Below are 21,728 nucleotides of genomic sequence, written 5' to 3' on the forward strand. Positions count from 1 at the left end.
GGTTGTCCCATCCATTTGGCTCAATGGATGGGACAATCTTGAACAGCGTTTTTCTCGGCTTGCTGTTTTTCAACATGGGACTCTTATGCTGTTATGGGCAGTATAGGATTCATCAAGCTCCAGGTATCAGATCGTCCTAAGTCAAGCACTTGAAGAATCCGTCGTTGATTGTCATTTTCTTCGTTCCCTCATAATGCAGCCATTCCGTAGACTACCCCTCCAAAAATACTAATTCCTAAAAAAAACTTCCGGTCAGGTTACTGTAATCAATCTTCAAAAAATAAAGCATTCGTACTATTATCCGGTTGGTTAATCATGACATGTCGAATAATTACGGGGTTAGTGTGAAGTCTGAAATCTTGGGCCTATTCTTAGTCACGTCTCCTAGTGAATGGAAGAAAATTTCCTTGTGACTGTGAGAATAGGGCCTATCACGTCGAAACCTTCCAAGCTTATTAATGCAAAGCAAAACATTTCAGTTTGCGACAAAGCATTTGAAGATACGATTAGAGGGAGTTTACAAGAAACAAAAAAAAAATAGAGCGAATAGTTATATTTCGAATTATATTAATTTATAACAAATCTATTTCCGGCATTTCTAGTTGTTAGATTATTTTCCTAACTCGGCAATATGTTTAGCAACATCCGCAGCGGCAGCATTGGTTAAAGAAACCGACTTTTCCTTACCCATTTCTAAAATTACAAAAATAGGTGAATTATAAATGAGATTATCAACAATTCGATATCCAACTAACCGTATCTGGCCCACAGCCTTGGCTGTACACCGCTGCATTCGCGAACCAGAATCGGCAGCTTGGGGTTCTCGCGTTTCAGGCCCGCATACTGTGTGCTGACAAACTCCCTGTCCGAAAAAAATGATTGTGTAACAGAAGCAAACAACATAACAAAACCATAAAATATCGCTTCTTACCGGACACCCTTGGATGCCTCGCCGGTCTGACACAGATGCAGACGAAGTTCCTTCACTGCCGGATTCAGTCGGGCCGCTCGGAGCAGGGATAGTCTCATCTTGATTCCGTCGGATAGAATAGCAATTCCTCCGATGATATCCAACCAGCTGCGAATAATTTTCAAGCAAAAATACGATCGATCGCTTCCGTAAATGTCAAACTGACAGTCGATTTTAGTACAGGGTGCTTCGAAATCGCTCAAACGCGAGTCGCGATAGTTTACCTAATCGTCAGTCGATATTAGTTTGACGTCTCGGTATACCCCTTTTGTCGCCGTTTCACCGGAGCGGCCATTTTGAACCGAAAATTTCATGTGCGTGTGTGGACGGGTAACCTGCGACAAAGCCGTACGTTCCGCAGAATATTCGCATTTTTTCGGTGGAAATGTGCCATTAAATGGCTAAACGGTATTGAAACATAGTGCTCAAGTGACTAATAAACAGTGCGAAATGGAAACGGTGCGAGTTTTCAACCAGGAGGTGAGAAAAAGTGCTATCGAAGAGGCGATGATGCTAGCTGTCCCCGAAAAAAATGGGTGCTCCGCGAATTCGCTGCGGTGGTTGTGAAAGTTACATAAAATTGATGGCGAATGGAGCCCCATTTCGTTATGGGGTGTAGGGTTTGTGCCAATGGGATGACTAATCCCGGATATTGTGCTTTTGTGTTTTCCAGCTCTCGGGGCTTTACGAGGCAAAGCCACCGATCTCCAAGGCCAAAATGGCCTCGATTACCCGGAGTGCGATGAAGGCGATCAAGTTCTACAAGCACGTCGTGCAGAGTGTGGAAAAGTTCATCTCCAAGTGCAAGTCGGAGTACAAGATCCCGGGGCTGTACGTGATTGATTCTATCGTGCGGCAGTCCAGGCATCAGTTCGGTGCCGAAAAGGACGTTTTTGCGCCGCGCTTCGCCCGTAACATGGAGCAGACGTTTGCGCACCTGTTCCGCTGTCCGCCGGAGGATAAGGTGAGTGTTCGCTCGGTTCAGTAGATAGAGTACCGTAAGATGGGGAGAGGGGGGGGGGGTGGGAGTGGAATAGCTCCAGTAGTTGATGGTTGAATGTGCTGGCAGGGTTGCCAAGTATGAAAGGAGATTTTTTAAAATTTGTGATTTGTGATTTTATTAGTGTTAAAGAGAACCTGGTAGTGAAAAATTAGTTTGTAACAACTGTAACTGTTAGTTCAATAAAATTACAAATACAATAATTTTTGTAACTATTGAATACGATAATCTAATTTTACCTTAAATAAGCAAATCATGTGACGGAATTGGACTCTACATGCGCAAAAGCACAAGAAAGCTGTCAATTCCGCGTTTGTGCGGAACGACTCTGTATGTGTTCGGTTGCCCAACCACAAACGATACACTCCTATTGCAAGTAGTAAACAACTTCTCGACTTGACGAGCAGCACCTTGGGTGAGTGTTCGGGAGCAGACGAATCGTCTCTTTTCTTCGACGCCATTTCCGCTGAGAGTTCAGCGGTCACACTACAATAGTTACAAGCCATGTCAACGAGCAGCAATAATCTCAGAATCGGACACTTGAACGTACAAGGGCTCGAACGACACATCGACGGGATAAAGCTCACGCTTGATAGAAAGCAATATCACTTTTTCGGTATCAGCGAAACAAAACTTAAAATGACTGCTCCAACTGGCCGTTTTAAAATTCCCGGTTACAATTTCATACGACACTCACTGCAGGGTGCAAGAGGACGTAGAACTAAGGCGTGTGGTGGTGTCGGTCTATATGTAGCAAAGAACGTCAAGCCCACTCCAGTTCTAAAGTCTTCGTACGACCCGGCTACCCCAATTGCACAACGCTTGGAGTATCTGGTTACCAAGTCAAGCATCAACAACTATGACATCGGTATAATGGTGCTCTATAATCCATCGAGCAGCAACCATTTGTTTTTATCCAAAATTACGAAAAGCTTCTTTTAGATTTGCTGGAACTGAACTTCGACAGGACGTATATCGTTGGTGATTTTAATATCAACGTCACAGCGAATCAGATGTCCTACAACATTGCAGCTGTAAAAAGGCTTCACGACATGTTTAACTTTGTTGTTCTGAACACCCCTCCTACTCGGATTACGGATACCTCCGCCACAACCATCGATTTTTTGGTGACTGATTCCCCGCAATCAATTATAAAATCTACGACGGCACCGGGTAGCTCCATCTCGGATCATGAGATCATCTACCTTATTGCTGATATGCGCGTAAGGAAAGCCACCCCACAAAGAGTAGTATTCCGGAATCTTCGAAGAATAAACCAAGTTCACCTCCAAGCGGATTTTCAGCCCAGGAACCATCAAGCAATTTTCGATTGCGAGGACGTCAATACGAAAGCTGAACTAGTGACGACTGAGATGCAACTTCTCCTGGAACGGCACGCTCCGCAAACAACAAGAGTTGTCCGCGACAAGCGTACGCCGTGGATAACCAACGAAATCGTACAGGCGGTAGCACTCAAAGATCTTGCGTTCAAGCTCTACTCGAGGAACCCGAACAGAACGAGGGGAGATCGTAATTGGCAGGACTACTGCGTAAAACGCAACCGAGCGAGCACTCTGGTTGCTGTGGCGAAGAAACGTTATGCAGACACGAATTTCTCTCCAGAACTGCCTGCCAAGAGGTTATGGAACAATCTCAAAAGGGAAGGAATCCACAACTCGAAGCAGACTTTCGACGATGCCCACATCGACACCGATCGCCTGAACCAGTTCTTTGCGGAGGGACATGTGCAGCTAATGGCTGAGGCAGCCGTATCCGTGGAGTGCAACAACAGTGAACACTTGCACATGCCTGATGTCGCACCTTTTAGATTTGAACACACAGATGCAGCAGACGTTGCAGTAAAAATCTCCGATATCAGTACGAATGCAGCTGGATCGGATAACATACCATGTGCTTTTGTTAGGATGCTATCTCCGTGCATCCTGCCGCTCTTAGTTAACCTGTTCAACGCAATAATCGATGCCAAGGCTTTTCCTACCGTTTGGAAAAGGGCTATCGTTACACCGCTGCCTAACACCACCAGCGCAATCGAACCAAAGGACTTCAGGCCTATAAGCGTGCTTCCCGCAATTTCGAAGGTTTTAGAAAAAATTCTGCTTGCCCAAATTACCGGTTTCCTGCAAGCAAATCCGCGTCTTCTAGCTAAACACCAGTCTGGCTATAGAGCACATCACAGTACAACCACAGCAATGGCGAAGGTTGTGCATCATGTCTACCACAACTTTGACAACCGATTCTGCACAGTTATGGTGTTGGTGGATTTTAGTTTGGCTTTTAACTGTGTAAGGCATGCCAAGCTACAACAAAAACTGCGTAGAGAATTCTGTTTCGACGACACCGCCGGTCAGCTAATCGAATCCTTTTTGGATAACCGGAGCCAAGTGGTGAGACACAGAAATGTAATGTCCTCGGAGAAAAGCCTCTCAGACGGCACCCCCCAAGGATCGTGCCTTAGCTCATTGCTGTTTAGCATGTACATTAACAGCCTTCCTTCAACGCTCAAATGTGAATATAACATGTACGCCGACGATGTTCAGATTTATATATCTGGCGCCATTGAACGTATTGATAGGTTGGTGCACGCTATCAATAACGATCTGGCTTCAATCGCTACCTGGGCAACGGAAAACGGACTATTTCCTAACCCAAAGAAAACCCAAGCGATAATATTCTGCAAGGAGGGCCAGGTTATCCCGAGTGTGGTTTTAAAGTTTTGTGGTGAGACTATTGCTTTAAGTTCCAAAGTCACAAACCTTGGACTTCTGCAACTTGAAATGGAAAGAACTTGTGAGCGGAAGCACCATGAAGCCGTACAACACTCTGCGATCGTTCCGCCGCTTTGGATCGGTCCTGTCTCAACCAGTTCGCCTCAAGTTGGTACAGGCCGTGATAATGCCCATTCTCACTTATTGTGACATTGTGTACTGACCCGGTCTTAGTGTCGCGCTGAGGGAACAACTGCACAGGTGCTTCAAATCATCCATCCGATTTGTGTTCAAGATGAGAAGGTACGACACGACTGAAGCGGTTCGCAATGCAGTGCTCGGACATGACCTACAGGATAACTATCGCCAAAGGATATGCTGCTTTCTATACAAAGCTTGGAACAGGCAGCTCCCGGAATATATCCTGGAGCTTCTGCAGCGAGGGCAAATGGAACGGTCTAGGAATTACCTGGTACTGAACCACACAACAAGCAAGAAAAAGAGCATCCTTGTCTACGGGATTCCATTCGGGGACCAGCTACCTGCCGACGTCAAAAGCAAGCCTTCTTTCGCCTCATTTAAGCAATCGCTTAGGAGAAACTGATCGGTACAGACTAGATTAAGGGCGTACTTGAAATTTGATTAATTTTCTTCTGTATTCTAACAAAGTCTATCTTCCTTGACCTGATGTAAAGTGTAACTAACAGGCCCTCGTATAATTAATAAATTACAATTACAATTACAAAAGACACTGAAAGCTATCACCGTTCTCAAATCTGCGTTCAATGTAAATGTCCCCATCTAGCAAAGGTTCGAGTACTTGGCGATCCAGGTTGAAATAAACGAGCTCAACATCGGTATTGTTGTCGTCTACAATCCCATAGTGTCCAACCCAAACTTCCCACAAGAATACAAAAACTTCTCTTCGATATCCAGGAACTTGCCTTCGACAGACTGTTTGTTTTAGGAGATTTCAACATAAACGTAAAGTCAACGCAACCGGCCGTAAATTGTGTGGCTCTGTAGCAGATACATGACGCATTCAACCTCTCCATTCTACCAACCCCACCAACAAGAATAGCCGAAAGAAGCTCTACAACCACAGATCTGCTAATTACCGACAGCCTAGCTTCGATCCTCGCCGCCAAAACTAGTACCAACAGCATCTCAGACCACGAAACCATCTACCTAATATCAAATGTTCGAATCCAAAGAACTGTACCCCAGCGTAACAGAATCAAAGATTTCCGGAATGTTAATATAGTTAGCCTTCAAGCAGACTTCCATGCGCAAGATTTCCGTCAGGCTATGAATACCGTTGATATCGATACAAAAACGCAGCTGATCAGCACTGAACTGCAAAATCTCATGCGACGACATGTTCCAGAACGGATGATCGCAGTGAAAGACAGACGGATACCCTGGATCACATCTGAAATAGAAGAGCGATATCAGTTAGGAACCTTGCGCATGCTCTATATCTATGAAACCCAAATAGAAACAGAAATGACAACAACTGGAGCGACTACATAGCTAAGCGAAATAGAGCAGCCGCATTAATTACAACCGCAAAAAAACGAAAAGTACTTCGGCCCGGACCTTACCGCAAAGAAGCTGTAGAGCAATCTTCGGCGGGAGGGCATTCACAATAATACCAAAAAGAATGTACCATGCGAGGAGACCGACCCGGAAGCGCTTAATCAATTCTAGAGAAAATTTTCAATAGGACTTAAATAACAATGAGAGATTCTCTTTGAGGTCTTTCTCTTCTGTTCATTACTCGGCCATTTCAACATTTACTACTCTACTCTTTGCATAATATTGTAGTAAAAACCGTCGGCTTTCGATATGTATTGGAAAATTAGTGCAAAGTGTTGTAATGACGTCGTAATAAACGAAAGAGAAAGTAAACAAAGGAAGGATTATAAATTTATGATTAATTACTTACGTCCTATTGAAAATTTTCTCTAGAATTCTTCTGTGTGGGGCATCGCCAGCTGTTAGTCAACGACAGTTTCCGTGACGAACCAGCTCAGCACACGGGTACTAACCGCGGAGAAACTCTTAATTTTCAAATTACTGATGCCAACGAGGTTGCGAAAAAAGTGATGGAAATACAAACAAACGCTGAAGGAGTACATGGAATACCCATTTCGTTTATTAAAATGTTGATGCCGTTAACCCTACCGCTATTGGTCCATCTTTTCAATGCTATCATAGAAGCGCGAGTTTTTCCAGTAGTGTAGAAGAGAGGGCTTGTCACGCCAATCCCAAAAGTTTCCAATCCCGTGCGTCCCAAGGATTTCCGACCGATAACCGTTCTTCCAGCAATCAGCAAGGTGTTAGAAAAGATACTGCTTGATCAGATTGTCAACCACATCGATGACGGTAGGTACCAAGAACTCTTGGTGGTAAATCAGTCAGATTACCGGAGAGGCGAAAGCACTACAACGGCATTGGCAAAAATCACCCACGACATCTATAAAAATTTCGACGGAAATCATTGTACGGTGATGGTGTTAGTCGACTTTTCACTCGCCATTAATTGCGTAAACCACAAACTTCTTGGAGGAAAGCTTCGAAGAGACTTTCAATTTTCGGAAAATGCGTGCATCTAGTTTCCTCTTTCTTTAGTCAACGCAGCCAGGCAGTGAAGATACGCAACATCAGCTCAACCCAACAACCGGTCACCGACGGCACCGCCTAAGCGCACTACTATTTAATCTCTATATCAACAGTCTGCCAATGGATCTGAAGTGCAATTATCAACTCTATGTCGACGACCTTCAGGTTTACCTCTCCGGCCCAGTTCAAGATGTAGAGATGCTGATTGCAACAATTAACGAGGATCTGCAAAGTATTGAGCGATGGTCGAAGGATTCGACTTCTGTTCCCAAACCAGAAAAAAACTCGGATAGATTATCTTTTGTAAAAAGGACTCCGTTGTTCCTACCAAAGATATAATTTTCTGCAACGAAAAAATTGTGCTGTCGGACTACGTAGTGAACCTCGGACTTCGGATGGATAAAAACCTCAAATGTACAAACCAGGTAAACGACGTAACCAGCACAGTCTTCAACACACTGTGCACTCTCCGAACGTTCTCACCGGTGTTACCTACGCCGACAAGAAGAAAAATAGTACAGTCTGTGACAGTACCGTTCTTCACATACAGCGATGTAGTGTATTATCCAGGACTCTCAGAAGCATTGAAAAACCAACTACAACGTTGTTTCAAAGCAACGGTGCGATTTGTTTACAACATAAGACGGAGAGACCCTACGGCCGCCGTTGTCGACATAATTCTTGGGCACGACTTCATGACAAACTACCACCATAGAATCTGCTGTTTCACAGGACAGGCAATTGGCCGAAATCTGACCGGCTATATACTACAACACCTTCAGCGATTGCGCCACGAACGATCTCGATCATTTGTGGTCCCCCGACAGACCACCTCAATGAGGAAAAGTCTACTTATCGCAAGAGCTATAACCTGGAACCAGCTTCCGTTGGCAACAAGACAGCAGAACACACTAAACACACTAAGACCAGCACTAAGAATAACGATTTAACTAACCGACTCTCTAGTTTGTAATCAATGTCTGGTGTAATGGTCTGATCAAAACTAGATATTGCTCTACTGTTTGAAGTCCACGCTACCGAAACGGGATCGACACGGGATGCTTCATATGTTTGGCATTTCGATACCTACTAAACGAACATGTACGAGAATCGTTACTACACCTCGCCACTTGTAGCATCCGGCTCTGGAAGCCTACTCGTCTCGGACTGTCTGTCAGACTCGAATCTTAGCTACTGCTGCAAATATGTGAAAAGTGCCCCTTATCCATGAGTGGCTTGAAAAAGCGACTATCTGGGAACGGGCTGCTGAAAAATAAATGCTGTGCCTCGTTAGCTATGCCCACGATGGCAGCACCATAATGGGGCATGGGTATCGTAGCAGAAACAAAAAGATGAAATTCGATACCGAATCATCAACTAACAAATCCGAGAAATGTAAAGATGCAGGATGAACCAATCGGCAAAGTACGCGGCAATATTTGAAGGAAACTAAGTGAATGTGGCGTATGTTGGAACCTGCGCAAGTCACCTGGCTGGATCGAGAACTGTGAAAAAATGAAGGTCGCACAGTAAACTGAACTGCGTGTACCTTGTTCAAGTACCACATCTACTATGGTATGGTGGCGATAATAAGGTAGACCATGCAGCGGGCGTTGTTCAGGCTATTAAGAAGCAGCGATGGTCATCAGACTTAGGTCGGGATAAAGAGGAAACTTCTTCAACTACCCGACGATGAGAAAGACCCTCCCCTAGGTAGACGGGTTCGATGGTATTGCAATCATATTTTAGTGAATCAGTTTTAAAGTATCTATGACAGACAACTGCTTTAAGATGGTTATTGCATTTCGCCTCGATAGTGGTGCATCGAGATTACCGAGAGAGCTTAAGGGGCTATTTTATGTTTTACGCTTCTTCATAATCTGCACTAGCCCAAACTAACGGTCAACCAACAGCGTGTGCACTAGAGATGAGCGCTACTGAAAGAATCAATTCACAAAAGTGAGCTGTTGAGCTACAGCTCTTTTTAAATGAACCACCGCTTGTCAGCTCAAAATACACAAACACTGTACGCAACTGTCAACGCGAATAAGAAGATGCAAAGGCAAGGCGTTTCCCCTTCACATTGCAGACTTACTGCTTCGTTCCTCACACGACCAGGTAGAAACATCCAAAGTCAGCTGGTAGAGTTAGGTGTTTTCACAAATTTGCTATGAGCGATCCGCTCCTGAGCTGAAAAATTTCAATATTTTTGCGCTCCATACACTCATGCGAGGCTTGGATTCCAAGCTATGTGCTACGGAAATCTTGGCTGTCACGTGAAAAGTAATGTGTCTTCAGATCTTCAGTTCGTGAAAGAGCGGACAGGAAAGACTCGATGAAGGAATGAGAGCTGATCGGGTCATGTGTTCAAAAAGAGCGAAAAGAAAATGATCCGATGCATGGTATTGCTTTGTAAAAATGAAATGAGCTGAAGAGCTGTTCAGAAGAACTGGTTCACTTCAATGTACTGAACTGTTCGGAGAGCCGCACACTAAAAAGAGCTAGTTTGCACATTTACACTGGCCTGGCTGACTGGCTGGTCGCTTTGGATTGACTTTTTCTGTGGGCTGTGTTTGCAACCATTGTTCAACAGCTTAATGGCAGTGTTGCACATTTTTAATTATTTATTTACTATTGAACAGATAAAAAAAAGTGATGCGCAATGTTTGGAACTATTATTTACATCGTGTTCTTATTTCTGCGCACTTGTAGCTATTAGGGATGGTGCGTAAATACAAGCCTTACTCGATTGTGCAAGTGGAAAAAGCTGTCGTTCTTGTTAAAAAGTCACTATCCGTCGGGCAGCAACTACATGTAATGTTCCTGAAAGCACAATTTACTTAAAGCTCAAAGCGGAGCAAGATTTTCGAAACTCCAGAAGACCGCATAGTTTAAAGAAAGAAGAGGAAACACATTGTCAATTGGACAATCGATAGCGCAAAGGTTGATTTTCCGGCTGATCGGCTATCACTTCGTAGCGTATACGTTCAGTGTATCAGGTGGAAACAATCCGTTCACCGATGGTATACCCGGTTGGAAGTGGTTGAAATCGTTCCTTAGACGATATCCCATTATATCTCGGTGAATCCCCTACTAGTGCGCTATCGAAGCAACGGACAAGTGTAACGGAACCGAAGATTCGAGCATGGTTTGATCGTATTCATTGGTACTTCGATACGAATAAGTTGCACCATATCGAAAATAATCCGTGTGTTCAATATGGATGAATCAGTCATCCTTTTGATACTAAACAGAGAGGTAGTATTCGCGCGGACTGGGGAAAAATACGTGTACAAAAGCAAAAACTGCGAATTCGGAGAAGGAAGCCTACACTTAGTATACATTATTTGCGGCAAATGCAGCGGGAAATCTGACATGACTCTTGCACTGTTTCCTTACAAGCAGCGACTACCGGTCGAAATAACTCGCTCCGTTATCAAGTAGAAATATTGCAACCGAACGGTGAATGTATTCCGGATGGAAAGTGCATATCTACAGTCGTTCTTCAGAGGACACAGCAACGTAAAAGTGTAGAAGAACCGAAATACAAACAAATTTCATCATATTATATGAGATACGCTATTATTGATGTTTGCCTGAAATCACATGTGGCAATGTACATTACGTCGCACCCCAAAACCAACTGGAAAAGGAAGGGATGAGGAAGCTAAAAATAATGACCACGGGATTCCACTGGTCACCAGTAAGTGCAAGAAGCAGGGAAGATTATCTGATCGCGGGCACTAAGCACCAAGACAGCTTTAACAACGGTGATTTTGACGTTAAAGACAGGAGATAATTAAATGACCCCCTAGGCGAGCAGACAAACGTTTGCCCCCTGCGAAAGACGGTCTCCGTGCAGAATAAAAAGTTGTTCAACGAATTATCAATCATATTTGCACTTAACTATTTTTTTACATATTGTAAACATATCAAGGATCTACGGCTCCGTTGAGCTACCGCTATGAGCCGTCTCAAATTAACGAATTAAATGAAAAAAAGACTTAAGGCCGAAGGTTGATCAAACTCACCGTAACCAGAGGGACGATTATCTGTAGCACCTATTTTAAACGAAAAAATATTCGGACGCATACTTGGAACGACGTGCTCTCAAATTGAGCGGTTCCAGGAGTAGGAGAATCATGCTACTGACCATTCAGAGATCGTCGGCTGAGTTGATGTTACCGAAAAATAGGCTCAACAGCTCGACAAACGAATCGAATAACTTTTAACTAGATATGGCATATACGCAGTGTAGCAACCGGTCCATGAGGCGGTTAGTACAACAGTTACAGTTGGGGTACCACATCTGGAAATCAACGCAATAGGTGGTTCAACGTTGAGTGCCAGAGAGCGACCGGCGAGAAATATCAGGTTAGAAGCGGAATGCTTAAAGCGACTGTCAAGATAGGTGATCTGAGGGTAGCCGAGATAAATCTTTATAGGCGTAAAAAACTAGTAAGGTCATTTGCTTCAGGAAAAAATAGTCGTTACATTGCATTTAACAAAGTTGATGATTAAGTTTTCGTTTCGGTATCGCACTCTGGGGCGACAGCATCCAGACAAGGTCGCCGAATAACCACCCCAGCATCCAGTCCGGGTGTGGTGGAGGGCCACGGAAGTAGATGAACTGGCAGATTGTAGTTAAAAGGGTCGCGGAAAAACCTCCCCGAGCAAAGTCGACTTACAACAAGTAGAAATCATATTTTGATAATAACATCAAATTGAAATCTTATTTTGCTATCAGTTTTAGATTTTTTAAATATGATATCAAATTTTGATCTCATTTTGCTATCCTTACTTCTTAGAAGAATATTCTATGTTTATAATTCTTTGCTGAAACATCAAAGTGAATACATACTTTGTCGTCGAAAAAAAATTCAACATCTCAATGAGCTTTCAATTTACTCTCACTGATAGCAGAATTAGTTTTCTGTTTGATGTCATAGGACAATCTTGCTGCTCTCCATTTTGATCTTTTAATTGTTAAAACGACCAAAACGACAACAACCTTAGCAATCATTTGCCGAACATCACAACATCAAGTTTAGTTTTCAATTTGTTGTCAGACTCTGCTCGGGTCCTCAGCGCCCAGCCCGGGTATGGCGGATGGGTTGGCATATTGTAGCTGATAGAGGACTGCGGGAGAGCCACCTCAGCATTCGCCCGGGGTAAGGTTGACGGTCTGCTGAGTGATGGTGGTAGGTGAGTTGTTTGGAGCTCGCACGGTCGCGGTCCACCTTAGATGACTTCAAAAACATTGGCATCCTTCAAGAAAGCTACTAGTGTCTCTTCCTGTGCTGAGTCGTTCGCTAGTGTGTTCTGAATCGAGTAGGTCAGGTTATGAAATCTTTGCAGCTATTCGAGCTTGTAAAGCAAGTCGGTTATATAAGAGAGTCGACGTGGGTGATGGTGTGCTCTTTATTCCCTCCAGTTTTCGCGAACTGTCCTCTCCTCGAGATCTCTTTTACCTTCTGAGGGTAGCCAGTGGGCGATAAAGTGCACGAAAGCTTTTGCCTTCAATGCCCTAATAATGTCGGATGATGGGACCTCTATGGATAACTGGAGGATTGCTCTATGGCTTGAACGTGGTAGTGCTCGGACTCCCCTGATTCCAGTGCTTTGATGACGAGATGAAATGTGACAAAATCACCGTCGGAGTATCTTCAGGTTTCTTGATGAGTAGCGACGGCAACTGCTTTTGCGGAGAAAGTTGAGCAGAGGCAAGGCCCTCTCCAATTTTGCTCACACCCGCCACACGCTCTTGCTATTTGTGTTCGACCGTCAAGCAAAATACATAGCGGTACTTTCTGAGCCCCAGCTCGACCGGAATGACAGGTCGAGCAGGGGTTAGAAAGGTACCGCTATGTAACGAAGCGTGTACTGCTTTATTTGGAGGAACATAGCTCTGACAGTACCGGGAGGGTCACCTGCTCTGGTGGATACAGCAAGGCTGCTGTCTAAGTTCAGGCCACGCTCGTGCCAGGCGTGGTTGCGTACTCGATGCAGCTGTGCGATTGCAGCCAGAGATGGCGTATTGGCAAATGTGGTATGGATGTCCATGGGTGTTCGTAGCAGATGACATTCATTATCAGATTTTTTTCTAAGAAGCCTCGTTTCAGGATGGTTACAGCCAGTGCCCACTGGCAGGGAAGTACGCCGATCTCAAGGCAGGTGGCTTCGGTAGGGGTGCTAGGAGTAGATACGAAGCCAGTCTGACTGCACCCGTGGTACAGCGGTGACAGAATATCTGCTAAGCTCTCCCAGCTCTCGAGGTGGTATGGATGAGGGCCTGGCTGATATTCCAGCAAGTATGACTGGCCTGCCGATGGCTACATGATGAGTATTGTAACAGTGCGCAACAGCGCATTGTGGAGCTGAGATACCTGTAACTATTATATCGTCGGCGTAGACAAACACACCTTTCGGAAGTGTGTTGACCTAGAATAATGAGACTACCAAGGTCAACTCTTGGGGAACATCGTTAGTTTCCCGAAACAGGTTCGACTGGTTTCCTCCAATATCCACCTTGAAACCTCGGTTACTGACGTACTGCTTGCCAAGGTTTCCGCGAACACCTCATTGGAGTAGCTGGTGTAGAACTCCTTTACGCCATACCGTGTTGTAGGCCTTGATGAGATCTAAGGATGGCAATGTCTGCATGGAAGTCGTAGGCTACGGCTTCACTTACTTTTTCACCGAGACAGCTTAGAGATGGATGACTGTGCCGAGTCAACTGTCGCTGGTCAAGAAGTCTTTGTTCCTCGAAGAGGGTCACATCTGGCATCTGTTTCCATCGTTTTCCCTATATAAGAGAGAAGACTGATGGGTCGGAAAGTCATTCGGGCTCCGCAATTCTTCGGAATAGGAATTGTGAGAGCGGCTGTCTGGGAAGGTCCCGCCTTCCCTTGTTCCGTTGAATCCGCCTAGGAGTGCTCGCTTGTCATCCGGGGGTAAATGCCTTAACGGACATTTTCGAGTCCCGCAGAATTGCTTTTTGCAGTACTTAGCGCAGTGGCTAGTTCCAGCTTGAGTTTGAGCTTGTGCGACCAACCTCTGGCTGCTACTCCGTTATCGATTTGGACTAGCTGAAATTTCACAGGGAATCAGTAGATAATTTTGCTTGGGAGTAGCGAAACATCTTTCAATGTGCAACTCCTGGTAATCCTAAAGTGTTTTATTGATGAATAGCGGCGCCGGCCAGGCCCGAACGTAGATCGAGGAAAGAGAGTGAAGGAATGCTAGTCCTATACCTGCTTTTGCTAGAGGCCGTATATACTACTGCGCTTTGGATTTTACATCTTCTTTACCGACGCCAGAGAGGAGTTGCCTGGACTAGATATCGATCCATTAGTTTGTGGACCGGGGACCAACGGCTTTACTTCCCTTCCGAAGGAAGACGTGACCACAGATTTTTTTCACCTCAGAAAATCTCAACGACCTCGACTGGGATTGAACCCAGACCAACTGGAGTGGTTGGTGGTCGCGCTTACTAAAAAAATCCATCTATCTCATCCAATCGATGATGGTCAAGGGGGTATTTTTAACAGATCGAAGAACTTTTCGTCGATCTTTGAATGCCCTCACTACTTCTGGGTTTTACCAATGAACCGCTCGATTTGGTGGTGCTGGTGAGGAATGCATGGTTTTGCAGCCTGTGTCATGACCGATTGTACGACTTTCCCCCGAAAACCATTCCCCAGAAACTAAAACACCGAAGTTTTTTCCCCAGAAAAAACCATTCTCCAGAATACCATTTCGTCGAAAGTACCAATTACCAGAAAACCTATTCCCTGAAAGTATTTTTGCCCAGAAAACCGTTACCCAGAATACCCAGAAGTTCATACCCCAGAAAAAATCATTTCCCAGAAATTGAGGTATTTTAACTGAAGATGACTTATTTATTAGTATTAATATTCAGGTTTGGTTTTGTAATATAAGAGCTATTGATAAAATGGTATCTTTTAATGTTTTACCATCTTCCTGGTAGGCAATTAAAACTTCTTTTAATTTTTTGTCTCTCCTGCCTGTTTTTTTACAGCGACGCCGGTTTATCATATCTCCTTGCAGATATCGCATATATTCCGCCGACGTGAACTGCTCTTCCTCTGTGAATGTTTTCACAACCGCATAAAGTTTAAGGTCACTGTTACCTTTTAAGAGTGCATTTAATTGGTTCTGCTACCTTTCTATTGCGTTTGAGGTTCTGGGTATGTCATTGAGGGTGTTGTATCGCATGGTCCATAATTCAGGGGAAAATCTGGCCTTTGCCTGTGCGCAGTGTTTTCCAACCCTTCGCTTCTCCAAAACGTTTTTTTTTTCGATGTAATCGAAGTACGGGGCCATTTGATCCGGAGCTGAAGTACGAACAATACCCAAGCCTTCACGTACATCTTGAGGCTTCAAAAAGTCCAAGACCTGGGTTTGTCTGAAAGAGATCTGCATTTGCACGTTTTTCAAATAATTTCCAGATACTCGCAATTTTTGGATCCGTTTCCACCATTTTTTTTATGTAGCAGATGAATCAATGACCTGTGATCAACTCGTATGCCCGGTTTATTCGAACATAGGAGTTAACTCCTTCTTTTAAACATGAGCAGCTCTTTGAATATGTATGCCAAATAGCCCTCGGAATGAAACTTGCTATCCACTCGTCTGACCGGTTTTCTCAAACATAGGGGATGATTCATTCTTTCCAGCACACTATGGAATAGCTGGAGCAATAAGTTGGCTAAAATAAGGAAAACATATTCGCGCTATCATATTTTATCATCATTTTTTATAACATTCTTCGATGTTTGTTGCATCCTGTACCATCGAAATATCAAGAGGGTCCCTAGAGGCCTAAAATTGAGGTGATTTTGGGAATAAATTGCGAAAGATCTACTGAATGGATCTTGATTTTTTTTATTTTGAAGATACATGTTTCGGCTTTTCAATTTAACTTTAAACGACGAAAACAAAAATGTCTGCGATCTTGAAACGTCATTGGTGACATTGATGTTTAAATTACATGGGTCCCGCTTAAATAAAGTTTCGGCTAATTGGGTAATCAGTAACCAAAAGGTTGATATTCTCTACAATCATAGCTACGTTGGCTATATTTTCCCGATTTAAAAAAAAAAAAAAATTATATTATGTAACGATTTGTAAAAAATTCCAATTATTACGTCATTTTTTGAATAAAATTTTGCAAATCGTACAACAACATAACGGTATGATTTCTGAAAAATTAAAAAAAAATATTGAAATCGGACCAAAAGCTCTATGAGGAGACTCGACAGCTAAAAAACACTACTCTCGGGAAAACGCACTTTTTTTCGTCTTCAAAGGTGAAATTCGAAATCCAAAACACGTATCTTTGTAATAAAAAACATAATTAAAATCTATTCACTCCCTAACAGTTTATTCCCAACAAAATGTTTCATTTCTTCTAAAAACTGGCCGTATGCAACAGTTTTTATTAAATTGAAATTATGTAATCAATGAGGTATTATTAAGTTAGAAAACGTTGTTAATGATCTATGCTAAGTACTCTGTTGTTGTGTGTCCTATCTATAAAAAGGGCGACAAGCTGGATTGCTGTAATTACCGAGCAATCACCCTGCTGAACGCCGCCTACAAGGTACTCTCCCAAATACTATGCCGTCGACTATCACCAATTGCAAGAGAGTTCGTGGGGCAGTACCAGGCGGGTTTCATGAGCGAACGATCTACCACGGACCAGGTGTTCGCTCTTCGTCAAGTACTGCAGAAATGCCGCGAGTACAATGTGCCCACACATCATTTGTTCATCGACTTCAAAGCCGCATACGACACTATCGATCGAGATCAGCTATGGCAGATTATGCACGAGTACGGATTCCCGGACAAACTGACGCGATCAGTAAAGGCGACGATGGATCGGGTGATGTGCGTAGTACGTGTCTCAGGGACGCTCTCGAGTCCCTTTGAATCACGCAGAGGGTTACGGCAAGGTGATGGTCTCTCGTGTCTGTTATTCAACATCGCGCTGGAAGGTGTAATAAGAAGAGCAGGGATCGACACGAGTGGTACGATTTTCACAAAGTCCGTCCAGCTACTTGGCTTCGCCGATGACGTTGATATTATTGCACGAAACTTTGAGAAGATGGAGGAAGCCTACATAAGACTGAAAAGAGAAGCCAAGCGCGTCGGACTTGCCATCAACACATCGAAGACAAAGTACATGTTAGGAAGAGGTTCACGAGAAGAGAATGAGAACCGCCCGCTTCGAGTTTGCATCGGTGGCGACGAAATCGAGGTGGTTGTAGAGTTCGTGTACTTGGGCTCACTGGTGACCGCCGACAATGATACCAGCAGAGAAATTCGTAGACGCATCGTGGCAGGAAATCGTGCTTACTTTGGCCTCCGCAAGACACTTCGGTCGAACAGAGTTCGCCGTCGTACAAAGTTGACCATCTACAAGACGCTAATTAGACCGGTAGTTCTCTACGGGCACGAGACCTGGACCATGCTCGTGGAGGACCAACGCGCACTTGGTGTCTTCGAACGGAAAGTGCTGCGTACCATCTACGGTGGAGTGCAGATGGAAGACGGCACATGGAGACGGCGAATGAACCATGAGTTGCATCAGCTGTTGGGGGAGCCGACCATCTGTCATACCGCGAAAATCGGACGACTACGGTGGGCCGGGCACGTAGCCAGAATGTCGGACAATAGCCCGGTGAAAACGGTTCTCAATTGCAATCCGACCGGTATAAGAAGACGTGGCGCGCAGCGAGCACGATGGATCGACCAGGTGGAAGACGATTTGCGGACCCTTCGCAGACTGCGTGGCTGGCGACGCGCGGCCATGGACCGAGTGGAATGGAGGAATCTTTTGTATACGGCACAGGCCACTTCGGCCTTAATCTGTTAATAAATAAATAAATCTGTTGTTGAAAGTATCGAGTTATTAAGGGGTTACATCATTAGAATTTTCAAAAAATCGAAAAAAAATTAATGGCTGAAAAAAATTCTTCGGCAAAATAATTTTCTGGGTTTTGGTGTTTTCTGCGGAACAGTTTTCTGTGTTCTGGTTCTTTCTGGGTGAAAGTTTTCTGGGTTTTGGTACTTTCTGGGAATCTGTTTTCTGGGAATTAGTACTTTCTGGAATATGTGTTTCTGGGGAAAAAGCTTCGGCATTTTTTCTTCTGGGGAATGGTTTTCGGGGGAATGTTATACAATCATGGGCAGTTTAGTAGGTGTATACACATGGGACAATTATGCGCATAGGGGAAAGTTGATTATTCTTCCCACTACAATGAGGTAGGTGTTAAATTTCACCGACTCAGACGGCAGGTCTGTTTTTTTAGGCCGACCATCTTTTAGAGTTTCGAACCTTTAACTGATTGTCAAGTGTAACGGTAACTGAACCAAAGTGATTGATCTTGGAAGGCAAGGTAGATGGGTGCAGAGTAAACAATAATGCGTTGGAGGTCTCCTAGGTTTGCTCTCAAGTCGTTGGTGTTCCATTAGATTGTCTGTGTGCGGTTTGCTCCATCGGGTAATGAGGTTAGATGGGAACGGGAGCTATTCCTGGCCAGACTGCGGCTGGATACCATTTGGATGGGTCTTGTGGAAGTCGGTAGGACAAGTGGCAACAAGTCCGCCGCGAGTCTGCGTTCTTTGGCGTCTGGCCTGTTGCTGGTGTTTCTGTAGTAGTTGGATACATGCGGGTTCTGAGGTTATAGGGACTTACCCGGGAAGGCCTCGGGTTTCCTGTACCTGCAACCGTCGAAAACTCATCAGATGTCTCCGGCAAATCCCCAATCGAAGGCGACACGGAGAAGGCACTGTGCTATATTTCCCTTTAGTGGATAAAATTTTTGTTAAAAGCTATATTCTCAATTAAGGAGAAAATTGTTTAAAATCATCTTTGCACACGAAGAGAACACCCTGTAACTAAATGTGTTATGGATTCTGCTTTTCGACTTCGTCTCATCGAATTCGACAATAACTTAGTGACAGGGTTAAGCCAGAGCCGGATTGACGCTAGCTCAAAAAAAAAAAAAAATACGGAGACACAACTTATGTTTCTGAGTAAACCTCTAGTAAAACGTGATGTCCCGCAAGACTATTTCTGGAAAGTATTTACTTATAATGCGATACTCGAAACAGCTGTTTTATTTAATGAAAAGCAACAGATATACAAATTTAACTAGATAAAAATAGCAACCTCTCAATATTGCTTCCCTTCGTTCCACCACCAGAGCAAAATAATCCGAGTATTGAATCTGTGGCAGAAGAACATGGTCTTCGCTCCTGAGACCATTCAGCCGTTGTTCGATTTGGCGAATCCGGAACATCCGCTGCATCTTCAGTATAATGCAGCAATGGCAGCCGCTGGAGGTAGTAGCAGCGGAGCTGACCAAACTAATGCTTCGAACGGTATGAACACCTCGGTTATATCGCACGATTCGCCGGTTATATCGCACGATGATCATGGTAACTCAACGCAGAATTCGGACACGGTTAGTAGTTTAGCTTGATAAGTTTGGCTTAGAATTCTCAACTTAAAAATACATTTAATTTCAGAAACCTTTGGACCAGAACACCATCCGCCAGTTGCAGCAGTTCCAGCAGATTCTGATGCGACAGACCAGTGGTGGGGATAGCTCGCATGGTGGCGGCAAGGATCAGGTTAAATTCAACAAGAAATTACTGGACTTTGACTACGGTAGCGAGGAGGAGGAGGACAAGAATTCACCTTCGCTTCCGTCTACGTCGCTGCCGGACGGAAGCAATATCGCTGCCATCTTGTCCGATCCGAATGTGCTGAAACAGTTGCAAAATCTGCAGAAGCTGAAGCAACACGAGATGGAGGAGAAGCAGAGCAAGCTGACAGAGATGCGACTCCAGGAGGAGAAGTTCGAGAAGCATCTGGCCAGCGTACTCAAGGTGGCTAGCACTATTAATACCCAACAGCAGCTTATCGATGTAAGCTTTCCCCATGTGATTTGTGTGTTCTAATGTTCCGTTTTTTTTTGTTTCTTTTTGTACTATGTTTTTGTCTATTCTGTTCTTTTGCTCCGTCTCACCTTCTAGAAGTTACCCTTTGCCAATGAGTGCGATCTGAGTCGGCAGCCGCCGATCGATTTGAATCCGGGTAAGATTGTGACCGTCTTGCGGTTGGACAGAAATTTTAATTCGTTTTTTTTTGTTTTGTTTTTTTTTTTTTTTTATTTCACAGTGCTCCCCCCTCCATCCAACAAGGAGGCCGACATCGATGAATTTGGTGTTGTCACGGAGGTAATTATCGGTGACTTGTATTTTATTTTGTTCTTGACTGTTTACGGGGGCGATGAAATGTCTACCGGTTTGACGGATTGCGTTTGTGTATGGGAAGAATTGTGGAAGGTTCAGAGATCAGGAATGGGTTTGATGGGTTTGAAAGAAGCGCATGAAAAGGAGTTGGGTGATCATAAATATTTGTCTGGTGTATATATCAGTATGAGTACGCGAGGCAATCCGATTTAGGGGTTATTCGCGTCACATATTTTGAAATTGTCAATTATAGATGATATAGGACAACGGAATGCTGACATACAGTTAAGAGAAATTTTGGGAAATATGCTTGAAAAAATATTGGAAATATTCCTATTATTTTTGGCAGGGGGGAGGAATGACGATTTGCTTTTCTTCTGAGAACGAATATTTTTTCACTTTTACAATCAACTTGGACAGTTAACGAAATTGAGATATAAGATGCACGTTACACAGTTCATCCAATCATAGTTAACTAGCCTGTTAGAAGAATTTTAACTGAACAGATGGTGCTGACGAACGATAAAATGATGTCTCCAATGGAATGCATAGGAAAATATCGAGGATGGGTAGCTTCTCCTTATTGAGATGTCTTTGGTACTAGTTTTTAGGGAGATCAACCATCTAGAGCGAATAAAAAGTTCATGCATTTTTTAATAGAAACATGTCTTTAAAAAGTGAGTACTAAATTGTATTTCCAAGATCTTTTAAGCAGAAATGATGCGATCTGAATCACGTTTGCTTAGCGGCGTCACAAGAACAGTAAGATGGAAACCACGTTCATGAAACTTGCCACCGGAAAAGAATTATTGACGTCATCCGGACCGTGTTTTGTAGCATAACTTCGAAAATTCTTCAAAAAATGTTTTTATATATATTTTTAGAACAAATTTCAAAATTTCCAAAATTCAATACGCTCTTTATTGAATTTTTGCGATCTTTCGCATCTTCCTGTAAATTTGAAAGAAGTTCTACGAATATCAGAGGAATCCTACAAAATTCATGAGTTCAGAGAAATTCAGGAAAACAGTAGTGAATGGCTAGGCTGGTTATAGTAGCCACGAAGACAGCATAGTCAGCACATTCCACTCCATGCGTACAGCAGGAAACGCCACGCGTA

General features: G+C 43.8%; 2 protein-coding genes across 5 annotated transcripts in view; one reads left to right on the plus strand and one right to left on the minus strand.

Moving 5' to 3' along the window:
• Positions 1–538: 538 nt before the first annotated feature.
• LOC131681886 (NADH dehydrogenase [ubiquinone] 1 alpha subcomplex subunit 2) lies at positions 539–1,132 on the minus strand. Its single transcript, XM_058962980.1, has 3 exons — positions 932–1,132; positions 756–862; positions 539–693 (listed from the first exon to the last, which is right to left on the minus strand). The coding sequence occupies exons 1-3, from the start codon at positions 1,027–1,029 to the stop codon at positions 611–613; spliced, it is 288 nt and encodes a 95-aa protein (XP_058818963.1). The 5' UTR covers positions 1,030–1,132; the 3' UTR covers positions 539–610.
• A 126-nt stretch (positions 1,133–1,258) lies between these two features.
• Positions 1,259–21,728, plus strand: part of LOC131685209 (SR-related and CTD-associated factor 8) — a 39,177-nt gene continuing 18,707 nt past the window's right edge. For 3 of the 4 annotated variants that reach the window (XM_058968770.1, XM_058968771.1, XM_058968773.1), the window contains exons 1-6: positions 1,259–1,450; positions 1,644–1,934; positions 19,555–19,815; positions 19,880–20,281; positions 20,390–20,450; positions 20,535–20,593. In XM_058968770.1, the coding sequence (XP_058824753.1) occupies positions 1,421–1,450; positions 1,644–1,934; positions 19,555–19,815; positions 19,880–20,281; positions 20,390–20,450; positions 20,535–20,593 (1,104 nt within the window). In that variant the 5' untranslated portion in view covers positions 1,259–1,420. The remainder of the gene's footprint in view (positions 1,451–1,643; positions 1,935–19,554; positions 19,816–19,879; positions 20,282–20,389; positions 20,451–20,534; positions 20,594–21,728) is intronic. The other variant, XM_058968774.1, reaches the window with a different exon arrangement.

This window comes from Topomyia yanbarensis, chromosome 2 (assembly GCF_030247195.1).
Source record: "Topomyia yanbarensis strain Yona2022 chromosome 2, ASM3024719v1, whole genome shotgun sequence".
NCBI lineage: Eukaryota > Metazoa > Arthropoda > Insecta > Diptera > Culicidae > Topomyia > Topomyia yanbarensis.